The 13046-nt window shown below is 37.5% G+C and overlaps 1 protein-coding gene across 1 annotated transcript in view; it reads left to right on the forward strand.

The window, feature by feature from the left end:
• The window catches only part of LOC102833055 (nuclear pore complex protein Nup98-Nup96-like), a 33451-nt gene that overhangs the window by 5520 nt on the left and 14885 nt on the right, over window positions 1-13046 (forward strand). The window contains exons 5-7 of the mRNA XM_006870380.1: window positions 1752-2018; window positions 3884-4041; window positions 8100-8243. Of these exons, the coding sequence (XP_006870442.1) occupies window positions 1752-2018; window positions 3884-4041; window positions 8100-8243 (569 nt within the window). The remainder of the gene's footprint in view (window positions 1-1751; window positions 2019-3883; window positions 4042-8099; window positions 8244-13046) is intronic.

A 13046-nucleotide genomic window follows, 5' to 3' on the forward strand; every position in this document is an offset into this window, starting at 1 on the left:
CAAATCCACCAGTCGCTCCTTGGAAATCTTATACAGGGTCGCTATGAGTTGAAATTGACTTTACGACACTAAACAACAACATAGCTATTGTGGTGCAGTGGGTTAAGCACTGGGCAGCTAACTGCAAAGTTCATGTTTCAAACCCACAAGCTGCTCCACTGGAGAAAGAAAAAGCTTTTAATTACCTCAAAGAATGAGTCTCGGAAAGTCTTAGGAGCAGTTCTGTTCTGTCCTGTAGGGTCACTATGAATCTGAATCACTGCGGCAGCAGTGGGTATTATAACTATCATGACCATGTCTTACTGAACCACTACTTTGATAAGAGTTTATCCTGATTTGGCAACTTAATGTATTAAGCAGTATAAAAATATCATATATAGCTACAGTAAAACATGTGAAAACTAGAGCCTATGGAATGCAGAAACCTCTCAAAGAAGAAAAGTACTGGTTATTATTTTCCTCTAATAGAGAGCAATAGGCAGTGAAAAGTATCAAGACATTGTCAAAGGTAGAAATCTCTCCAAGATCTGGAAAAGCAAGGCAGTCTCATCAAGTTCCGGCTCTCACAGGTTTCACTGTACATGTTTAACAAACCCCATTTATTGAAAAATGGACAATATTTTAGAATTTCCCATGCCACACCTTTTGGGACTTAATTTATGCTCATTCCTTTATGTTTCCTTTTGATGTTTCAGCTTTTCGGATGTGTAAGTTATCTTCTCAGTACATTTGAATTTTGAAGCGATAAACAGAGCTCCCTTTTTGTTTTGTTCCTTGAAAGCAATAGTGGTTAAGAGCATAGAGTTGGACTCATTGCCTGGGTTGGAATCTAGAATCTACTACATATTGGGCAAGTCCATTAATTCTATGCCTCAGTTTCCTCATCTATAAATGAAGGCGCTAACTACTATCTTATAGCTACTCTGTGGAGAGTAGAGCTCGTTTACACTAACAATGTCAGTTGTTGTTGTTAAGTGCCATTGAGTCAGTTCCAACTCATAGCAACCCTAGTTCCCAAAGAGTGGCTGGTGAGTTTGAACTGCCAACCTTGCGGTTCAGACCAACTTTGCTGTCCAGTGCTTATCCTGCAGCGCCACACCAGGACTCCCAACAAGTAGATTAGGCTCAATGAAATGTCACTTACTGTGCATTGTTTTTTGTTTTTTTAAGTTGCCATCAAGTCACTTTTGACAATGTGTTTCAGAGTAGACCTGTGCTCTGTAAGGTATCCAATATCTGTGATAATTCAGAAGTAGATGGCCAGACTTTCTTCTGAGGAAAATCTGAACAGATTTGAAGTGCCAGTCTTTCAGTTAGTAGCCAAGCACTTAACCGTCTGCACTACCCGGAGTCCTTGTCCTAGGGTAGGAGAGGATAATCCTTTTTACACGTTTTCAGAATAGTTTTAGTATTTTGTAGACAGAATTTGATCAAATTTGAAGGTCTTTTCTTTGTCATTTGCAATGTTGTTAGGCATAATTAGACTATGGGAACTTGTTTAAAGAAACATACATTAAGTTTGTTTGGAAAATCTCACAGGAAAAGAAAATGGAGCAAGTAAGCAGTAAATACACCTCTGGAGCTCTTAGGAGAAAGCTGAGTGAGGTGAAGACAAATTCATAGCAATCTATTTGAGTGCTTGTTTTGGTATTTTTTATTTATGTACTTTTTAAGCTATAATTAGAATAATGTCCTCTTAGGAGTTATTATAGAAGTTGTTTAATCTTATTCTTTTCCTGTCCCTTTCTTAGTTGTGAAGCACTGGAGCCTGACTTGGACGTTATGTGAAGCCCTGTGGGGCCACTTGAAGGAGCTTGAGAGCCAGCTGGATGAGCCCAGTGAATACATTCAGATTGTAGAGCGTCGAAGAGCTTTCTCCCGCTGGCTCTCCCATACTGCTGCACCTCAGATTGAGGAAGAAGTCTCCTTAACACGAAAAGACAATCCTGTGGAGGCTGTTTTCAGCTACCTCACAGGCAAGAGGATCAGTGAAGCCTGCTGTCTGGCTCAGCAGTCAGGTAGGGCTTGTGGTCCTTTCTCTGTACCCCTGTTGACTTCCTGCTGTGCCCCAACCATTAATTACAGAGTTGCCTGTCTTCTAACCTGAAAATAATTGTATGTAGGTTTGCAGGACGATTGCTGTTCCTCCAGAATGAGGGCCTTCTAGTTCCATTTTTAGAATCTTAAACATTGAATTTATTTAATTCAAATTATTTTAATTTCATGTGTTACATAAACCTGGTAGTAAAAACAGAAAATGCAAACAAGCAAAATGATATAAATTAAAATTCCCCAAATCCTGTAACTCACTACTACTCACTGCAAACATTTAAATGTGTAGTGTGTTCTTAAAGTACTTCATTTGTAAGGTACACTGTATATGCATTTGTATTATACAGACATAAATATAAACTTTTCAAAGTTTGCCGAACTATATTCTGTTTTTCATGTAGAATATTAAATGAATATAGATAACAGTACTTAAATGTTTCTCTTCTTAGTATTATTATGTATCAATGTAGTTGTTAGCAAATTTATGTTTTGATGTTTAGGTTATTTATAGTTTTTATTATTTTAAACAATACTCTGAACATCTTAAACATATTTTCTTTATATTCATTTATTTCATTCAAATAAATATGAAGCAGTTTAATATTGGGTTGAAGGTATTTTCTTGACTTTTTTTAAAGGTTCATATATATGTGCTTCTTTAGTTCCCTGACACCAATGAGAGGCATTTAGCAATGACTGGACAAAAATGACTAATTAGTCCCAACAGAAGCGTTCACAAATTACTCTAGATACTAATGACTGTAAAGACACAAATCTTGTTAGAAATACAAAGATGACGTAGCTCAGTTACATATAGTTAAATCCTTGATCAAACCCTGTTAATTGAAACAATCAACTAGATTTTTATTCAAAGGACTTAGTCTATTATGAAATTAAAAGTTAGAATTAGATACATACAAATGGCCCAGTTTGATTCCACTGTTCACTACATATTGATCTCAGTACCTTTCATGATCTTTATATATTTATATAGTCAGAATTGGTATTTAGGATTGTCTTTCTATAAACCTTTAAATATTACGAATCATTAAAGAGATAGTTATGCTCACTAGCCACACCTACATATAGTAATGCTTAAGCAGTTCTTATATTTGCCTATTCATACACTTTTTTTTTTTCTTCCTATTTTTCTGACCTTTGACAAGGCACTATGATTGGTGACACTTGGGTCAAACATTGATTGGACTGTTTAACAACCAAGGTTGACGATTCAAACCCACCAGCCTCTCAACAAAGAAATACAAGAGACTGTCTGCTCCTATAAAGATTTACAGTCTTAGAAACCCTACATAGGGTCGCTGTGACTCAGAGTCAACTCAGTGGCAGTAGATTTGGTGTGGTTAAGTGTTAAACCATTGCCAAAGCACTAACTTTCAGGTTACTAAAATTTTTGCCCCCAAAATAGGAAATACAGTATTAAATGAATGTGACATTAAGTATTTGAAAGGGAGCTGAAATATTCAATAAAGACATAATATTATTTTTTTACCTTCTTTTAAACTGTTGTCTTTGTTATTGTTTTTTTAATTCATCCACTTTAAGTAAAATGTCTTTACTATGAGTAGGGTCAGCAAAAGAAAACAAGAGGAAGCCCTTGGAGTCTAAACATATATTGTCTACCTGTGTAATTTAGGCTAAACTACTTTTCCGATTTTCTAACCAAAAGTTCTTGGTTGGCACTACTGCAGAGATTAGTTAAAGGAGTTAAAGTGTCCCTCCTGATAACTGGAAATAAGAAGATGGTGTTCCCATGTGTCCCACCAAGGGACTAAATCCTCAAGGATCGCTAGAGAACTTCTTTCTCTTCTAGGTGATCATCGTCTTGCCCTTCTTTTGTCCCAGCTGGTGGGTAGCCAGTCAGTCCGGGAGCTGCTAACCATGCAGCTGGCAGATTGGCATCAGCTCCAGGCCGACTCCTTCATCCATGATGAGAGACTGCGCATCTTTGCCCTGTTAGCTGGAAAACCGGTATCTCACCCTTTTCTCATTAACTTGCATAAGCTATCTCACAAATTTAATATTGGAGTAAAGAGCTAATTTTGTAAATTGCACACTATCATACATAACTGGAGGATCTCTAGTGGCACTGGAGTGCAGATAGGCAGTTCAAATCCACCAACTATTCCATGGGAGAAACATGAGACTTTGTGCTCCAGTAAAGGTTTATAGTTTCAGAAACCCTTTGGAGGGGTCACTATGAGTCAGAACTGATTCAACAGCCCCTAACAACAGCAACAATATATAACATGTGTAACTAGGCAGGTTAATTTTTAATGAAAATATTTTCAAATTATACAGAATGTGTACACTCTAAAGTTAAAATACTTTTCTTGTAGAGGTGTTGTAGGTTCCTATATATTTTGGAAATTAGTCCCTTGTCTGATGTTTCGTTGCAAAGGATTCTTTTCCCATTCTGTGGGCTCCCTTTTTACTCTTGATGAAGTCTTTTGATGCACGTAAGTTTTTAGTTTTTAGTATGTCCCATTGATCTGTTTTGTCTACTTTTGTTTGTTTAATTTTCAAAATGTTTGGTAGTCTGTGTATGCCCTGTATTAGAGCTCTCACATTTGTCCCTATTTTTTCATTGATGGCCTTCATAATTCTGGGATTCACAGTTAGTTCTTTAATCCATGTTGAGTTGGTTTTTGTATAAGGTGTGAGGTAAAGGTCTTGTTTCAGTCTTTTGCATATCACTTTCCAATTCTGCCAGTACCATCTGTTGAAGAAACTATCTCCTCCCCATGCAATATACTTAGGTACTTTGTGGAAATCAGTTGGCTGTATGTGGATGGGTTAATTTCTGGATTCTCGATTCTGTTCCAGTGACCAATGTATCTTTCATTATACCAGTACCAGGCTGTACAGTGTTTTGTACAGTACCCGTACAGTGTTTTGACCACTGTAGCCGTGTAGTAAATTTTAAAATTAGGGAGTGAGAGGCTTCCGACCTTGTTCTTTTTCTTAAGCAGTGTTTTGCTTATCCTGGGCCTCTTTCTTTTCCATATAAAGTTTGTAATTGTTTTTTCCATCTCTTTGAAGACTGTTGTTGGATTCTGGATTGGGATTGCATTATATGTGTAAATTGCTTTGGGCAGTATTGACATTTTCACAGTGTTATGTTTTCCTATTCAGAAGCATGGTATATTCTTCCACTTTTGTAAGATTCTCTTGGTTTCTTGTAGTAGTGCTATGTAGTTTTCTTTGTATAGGCCCTTTGTTTCTCTGGTTACATTTATTCCTAGATAATTCATCCTTTGGGTGGCTATTGTAAATGGTATTGTTTTCCTAATGTCCATTTCAGCACTGTTGTTAATTGGTATAGAGGACTGCAACTGATTTTTGGATGTTGATCTTATACCCTGCCACTTTGCTGAAATCCTCCAATGATGTCTCGTAGCTTTTTTACTGAGTCTTTAGGGGTTTCTATGTGTAGTGTCATATCGTCTGCAAATAAAGAGTTTTACTTCCACTATGCCAATTCTGAAGCCTTTGATTTCCCTCTCTTGTCGTAGAGCTCTGGCTAAGATTTATGTAGGCTGTTGGTTTTGTATATATGCGCTTGATTATGTTGAGGAATTTCCCTTCAATTACTACTTTGTTGAGTGTTTTTATCAGGAATGGATGTTGGATTTTGTCAAATGCCTTTTCTGCATCAATCGATAGGATCACGTTTTTTTCTTTTTTCTTGTTTATATGGTGGATTACATTGATTGTTTTTCTAATGTTGAACCATCCTTGCATCCCTGATATGACTCCCATTTGGTCATGATGTATTAATTATTTTTGATGTACTGCTGGATTCTGTTGGCTAGGATTTTGTTGAGACTTTTTATATCTATGTTCATGTGGGATATAGGTGTATAATTTTCTTTCTTAGTGATGTCCTTCCCTTGTTTTGGCACAAGGGTTATGCTTGCTTCATAAAATGTATTAGAAAGTTTTCCATCCTCCTCTATTTTCTGGAATAATTTGAGTAGAATTGGTGACAGCTCTTCCCTGAATGTCTGGTAAGCCTCACCAGTGAAGCCATCTGGGCCTGGACTTCTTTTGGTTGGGAGTTTTTTGATAACCTGATCAATTTCTTCTATTATTATGGGTCTGTTCAAATCTTCTACTTTACTCTGTGTGAGTTTAGGTAGGTCATGTTTTTCTAAAAATGTATCCATCTCTAATAAGTTTTCTTAAAATTTGTTGGAGTATAACTCTTCATAGTATTCTGTTATTATCCTTTTGATTTCCTTTGGTTCTATTGTGACATCACCCATGTGGTTTCTAATGCATGTTATTTGTGTCTTCTCCCTCTTTTCTTTTGTTAGGTGTGCCAGTGGTTTGTCAATTTTGCTAATCCTTTCAAAGAACCAGCTTCTTGTCCTGTTGATTCTCTCTATAGTTTTTCTGTTTATTATCTCATTTATTTCTGCTCTGATTTTTATTATTTCTTTTCTTTTGGTGACTGTAGGTTCACTCTGTTGGTCTGTTTCTAGTTGCTGGAAATGCTGTATTAATGTGTTAATTTTGATTCTTTCTTCTCTTTGGATGTGCGCATTTATCACAATAAATTGTCCTCTCAGCACCGCTTTCGCTGTGTCCCAGAGATTTTGATATATTGTGTTTCGTTCTCGTTGGTTTGTAGGAATTTTCTGAATTCTCATTTAATTTCTTCTATCATCCAGTCGCTCTTCAGCAGGGTGTTATTCCGTTCCATGTATTAAACTTTATTTCCTTGGTCTTCCTATTGTTGATTTCTAATTTTATGGCTTTGTGGTCTGAATAGATGCTCTGTAATATTTTGATGTTTGTAAATTTATGGAGGCTTGCTTTGTGACCTAACACATGATCTATTTTGGAGAATGTTCCATGTGCACTAGAAAAGAATATGTATTGTGCCAGGGGACAGGTGTGTGGGGCGCACCTTTTGGTTGCTTGATGATGCATGCAGGGAATTGTGATCATTGCAATGAAACAAAATACTATAGTATGAATGTAAAGATAATGGTCACCCATGCAAACTAACACATAATTCACAATAAAAACTTTTTTTAAAAAATAAATTTAATCAGCTTCTGCATTTGAATGTATGAGGAACTTGGAATAAAAGGAAATTTTTATCTTTCAGTGTTATTGAATGAAGATATTTAACACCAAGCAATCAGTCATTATTCAGTTACTTTTTATTATGTTATTATCCATTATAAAGCCTGATAAATAATTTCACAGCATTTCATGACTAGAAATAAATTATTCATAGAAAAAACATTAAAATACTAATTATATAGAAATTCGTATACCATATCTCATATCATAGAGATACATAATATAATTTACTGTTTTTCCATATACTATATCTATTTCACATATGTGTGTGCATATTTACAGCTGCAAGGGTACTCAGGGACACTGTCGAATAAGCGTTGTACCACGAACCAGAGCCACTGGCTCGATCCCACCAAATGTGCTACAGGAGAAAGATGAGGCTTTCTGCTCCCACAAAGATTTACAACTTCGGAAACCCTATACAGGGTCGCTGTGAGTCAGAACCAACTCAACAGCACTTAAAAGCAACATTCACAAGTAAAATCTGTGATACACAGCAGTTTTACAAGTTGATTGTTTTTTTACTTATTGTATATGGACTTTCATGACCACATCTGTTGCATTATATGGATGATGTATTAGAGTTTTTAAAGTCCATTTCTCTATTGCTGCTTATCTGTTTATCTTCTAGAGTCAATTCTCAAAACTAAAACAGCTGATCAGACTTTATGCAGAAAGATGAAGTGCTTTCCCTAAGGTCACAGTTTTATAGACTACCAACCGTGGCTTAGTGGCTCTCATCGCTTTTCTCAGAGTGCTGATTGTTTGTTTAAATCCACCCTTCTCCTGAAACCAAGGGAAAATGCATTTTAGATCTGTATTGTTAACACTGGCATCTAGAGTGTTTAAAACATTACTTAAAAGAGTGAATAACTTTTAAATACAGGTAGTAACAAGTTAACTTAGAGATTTGATGATTTTGTATCTTGCAGGTGTGGCAACTCTCAGAGCAAAAGCAAATCAATGTGTGCTCTCACCTGGATTGGAAACGCTCTCTGGCTATCCATCTTTGGTATCTTCTTCCACCCACAGCTTCCATTTCCAGAGCACTGAGCATGTATGAAGAAGCATTTCAGGTATGTGTCCAGTAGAGTTAAGTAAGAGTCTTGATATTCTGTCTTTACCAGTAAAGTTCTGTAGAGAAGAAAAAAATGCCACTTAAGGTACTGTTTACTAACTGCCGGTATTGAAAGTACCATAATATTGAACTGACCCAGAAAATCTAATTTAAAAAAAAAACCTTTTTCCTTTTCTCCTTCCTGTAGATAAGGCTACGCTTAAATTTCTCCAAATGTCTGCTTTCTTTTTATTTAATATGATGAGCTTTCATACCTGACTTCTCACTGATACTTTTCTGCCCTGAAACTAAAGGGGTTTCTTGTTCCCTAAAGGAGCTCTGGTAGTGTAGTGGTTACAAATCAGGCTGCTATTCTCATGGTCAGCAGTTTGAAACTACCATCTGTTCCACGGGAGAAAGAGGAGGCTTTCTGCTCCCATAAAGATTTATAGCCTCAGAAATCCTATGCAGGGTCGCTGTGAGTCAGAACCGACTCAATGGCACATCACAACAACAATGCTGTGGAGACTCTAGTAGCATAGTGGTTACAAGTCGGGCTGCTAATCTCAGCAGTTTGAACTAGCAGCAGTTCTGCGGGAGAAAGGTGAGGCTTTCTACTCCTGTAAAGATTTACAGCCTTGGAAACCCTATATAGGGAAACTGTGGGTTGAAACCAACTCCACGGCATACCACCCCCCACCTCCTTTAGTATTTCTCTGAGGTACTGCTTGGCCCAAAGTTTTGGATAGCCTCAAATTAGCAAATCTAAATATATGCCTCAAAATATAGTCCATAATCTCTATCAGTGTTGAGGTTAAGGTATTATTATTATTGCTATTAATACCATTCTTTTGTTTTCTTCTGACTTTTAATTGTGAACTAAGTGAAGGTTTACAGAGCAGATCATCATTAAACAAATCATATACTTTGGTTCATCTCAATAATTGCATTCCCTTCAATGTAACATCACCTTTCTCACGTATTCTCTGATTTCTGTTTCCATTCCATCCTTTTTTCCCAATGCTTCCGAATTTTGTCCTTAGGTAAATGCTGCCTTTTTCTCAAATGATTGAGCCACTCTATAGTGTGCGTACCTCACTAATGTTGTCCCCGCTGTATACTTATTTCTTGCTTGGCTGAAAATTGAGCCATGAGGGAAGAGTTTTCTTCCAGACCTGAAGAGTACCAAGGGCCATAGTCTGGGGTTCCACCAGTCTATCTGACTAGTAAGCCTAGTCTTTTTTGATTACTTGCGTTTTGTTGGACACTTCCTCCCACTTTACCTAGGATCTTCCTTTCAGAACAGTTAATGGTGATAGGCGCATCATCTATTTCTTCGGTTTTCAGAGTCGTGGAGACTAATATTCACGTGCTTTATTAGTCCATTTGACTACTTGTTTCCGTATGTCCTCAGTTTTCATCATTCTTCTTTCCTCTAGACAATGAGATACTAATATTTTCACCGAGATGGATGCTCTTGAACTTTTAAGATGCCAGTCACTACTCAGCAAAGTAGGATATAGATTATTGTCTTTTTTGTCTGTTGGTGTCTCCCAAGACTATGAATACCATTATTTAAAAAAAAATTTTTTTTTGGTATTGAAAAAATTTATATTTAGAATTAGCCAGCTGGACTCAGTTTGTTGTTTGGAGTCAGTTCCAACTCACAGGAACCATGTACAGGGTTTCCCAGGCTGTAAATCTTTATGGGAACAGAAAGTCTCATCTTTCTCCCGCAGAACAGCTGGTAGTTTCAAACTGCTGACCTTGAGGTTCGCAGCCCGATTTGTAACCACTACGCTATCAGAGCTCCTGGACTCAGTTTGTTGTTGTTGTTTTTAAATGCCATCGAGTCGGTTCCGACCCATAGCGACCCTGTATAGGGTTTCCGAGGAGCAGCTGGTGAGCTTGAACCACTGACCGTGCAGTTCAAACAGCTTTGCAGTCTGGTGCATTAACCCACAGCGCTACACCAGGACTACAGACTCAGTTTAGATGATCCCAAATTTGTTGGCAATATCTGAAGCATCCTAGTCGGAAGCCAGTGGAACATATGCCTTGTTTTCTCATCAGCTTTTTCTGATCAAGGTGTTGACCTTGGCTGTATTAATATCATAGAGCTCTTCACAGCCTAGTTGAGTTGGTGCTTATTGGCCTTGACATCCACGATGAACACAAGTGTGTTGTTATCTTCAGTCTTCTTCTTGGCTGACTCAGTAGTCAGAGGGAACTTGATGACGGCATAGTGGTCAAGCTTGTTTCTCCTGGGGCCACTCTTCCGGGACATTTGGGCTGCCTTCAGAGCCTCAGAGTCCTGGGCCGCTGGAAGGTGGGTGACATGCAGATGTTCCTTTTTTTGTGGCTGTGGATGCCTTTCAGCATAGCCTTCTTGGCCTTCAGTGTCTATGTCCATAATCACTGACACTTTGGCTTCAGCTTTGGGAAGGGCAGGGGCTTCCTTCTTTGCTTTCGGTGCCATCTCTGTAAAAAGTTATTTCTTGAATTCTTAATGTTCATGTTTGTTGTTGCTGATACTGTTTGTCAGAATTACTTGTCAGGAAAAATAAACTGAGTCTGATAAGATTGTTGACAAGAAGTATAAAGACTGGTGTGATATTGTAGAATAAGCACTGGACTGCTAACTCTAAGATCAGTGGTCCAAATCCACCAGCCACTCCATGGAAGCCATGATACTTGATGCCACTTAATAACAACAACCAGGAATCTTAAGTCTGGTGGAGTATGCCACTAACAAATTGTTGTTGTTGTTGTTGTGAGTTGAGTCAGGGTTTACAGAGCAAGTCATCAGTTTTACATTCAACAAATCATATACTTTGCTTCATTACATGTGTGCAATCCCATCCATGTACCAACAGTTAACAGCATTTATCTCTGTTCATTTTAACTATTACATTCCTCCCTGTTTCTCCCACTAACTTCATCTTTCCTCTGCTATCCTCCCTCTTGTATATTGCCTGACCTGTCACTCATGTTAACATGAGTCCTGGTATGGCACACACTGCAGGTTAATGTGCTAAAATGCAAGGTTTGAACTACAAGGTTGGCGGTTCAAGCTCACCAGCTGCTCCTCGGAAACCCTATACAGGAGTGCTATTAGTCAGAACTGACTCAACAGCGCTTAACAACAATAGCCCTTTTGGCCATGAGTAATCCCCCCATCCAAAATCTATAACCATCATAGATTGTTTCTTTTATCAAGAAGACCTTTTTTTTTTTTTTTTTTAACTTTTTACAACAATTGTTTTTGTTGTTAAGTGCCATTGAGTGAGTTCTGGCCCACAGCAACCCTATATAGGGTTTTCGAAGAGCAGCTGGTGAATTTGAACTGCCAGCCTTGCAGTTCAGATGGCTTTGCAGTCTGGTGCATTAACCAACAGCGCCACACCAGGACACCTTTACAACATTGGTCCCCTGTAATGTTTGTCCTTTTGAGATTGACTAATTTCACTCAGTATAATGTCCTCCCAGTTAAACTATGGTGTGAGGTGTTTCACAGATTCATCATTATTCCACATTTTGTAGTATTCTATAGGGTCGCTATGGGTCAGAACTGACTCGATGATGGCACTTAACAACATTTTGTGTATGTAACAAGTTTGTGTAACCATTTTTCTTTTGATGGGCGTTGTCTGTCTCCATCTTTTTTATATGTCTCCTATAGAGAGCATAAGGAGCTCTGGTAGCGTAGTGGTTACGAATCGGGCTGCGAACCTTAAGGTCAGCGGTTCGAAACTACCAGCCGCTCCGCGGGAGAAAGATGAGGCTTTCTACTCCCGTAAAGATTTACACCCTCGGAAACCCTGTACAGTGTCGCTATGGGTCGGACCCGACTCGATGGCACTTAACAACAACAACAACAATAAAGAGCATATTGACAGATTCAGTTTTCTTATCCATTCTGCCCTCTTGACTAGTATTTTAATCCATTTATATTCTCTGTAATTATCAATAGGTATGAATTGATGTCATTTTTTTGTGGGTTTTTTTTTGTTGTTGTGCTGCTAGATTCTTTTTATAACATAATTTTCTATGCTGAGTTCATTTTTTGTTTTAAGTTTTTTTTTTCATTTTCATTTCTGTTGTGTTAATGTTTATTAAATCTTTCTGATTTTCATATCGTTTACTAAATCTTTCTCATTTTCTTATCTTTTTATTTTGATGTACAGGTGTATTATTTTTCTTTGAGGTTATCCTGTAATTTATTAATTTTTTATTGCTTAAAACAGCCTGTTTTATCTTGAAATCTACTTTCCTTCCTTGCCATTTGGAAGTTCTGTATCTACACATTTCCTCTTTTTGCTTTATAATTGACTTCATTATATGTTGCTATCTCTGGTTCCCTGTTTTTCAGTCTTGTAAGTTTGTTTTACTTCAAATCTATATCTGGATTGATTTCTGCGTAGTTTTGTCATGCATGTTAATTTCAGGTGGTTGTCTGCTGTTGTTGGTTCTCAGCCCAAAGAACACATTTAGCTTTTTTTTTTTTAAAGTTGGTCTGATCATTGCAAATTCCTTCTTTTCGGTTTATCAGGAAAAGTCCTAATTCCACCCTTGTATTTGCAGGACAGCTTTGCTGGATATATAATTCTTGGTTGGCAATTTTTTTCTTTCAGAGTTTTGTGTATGTCATTCCATTGTCCTCTGGCCTTAGGTTTCTGCTGATAAGCCAGAGCTTAATCATACTGGTTTTCCGTTGTAGGTAACTTAAATTTTTCCCAAACTGCTCTCAAAACTCTTACCTTGTCTTTGATTTTGAAAGTGTGATTGATATGCCTTAGTGATTTTCTTTTGGGAGCTATCC

Source organism: Chrysochloris asiatica, unplaced genomic scaffold, assembly GCF_000296735.1.
Source record: "Chrysochloris asiatica unplaced genomic scaffold, ChrAsi1.0 scaffold00140, whole genome shotgun sequence".
Lineage (NCBI taxonomy): Eukaryota > Metazoa > Chordata > Mammalia > Afrosoricida > Chrysochloridae > Chrysochloris > Chrysochloris asiatica.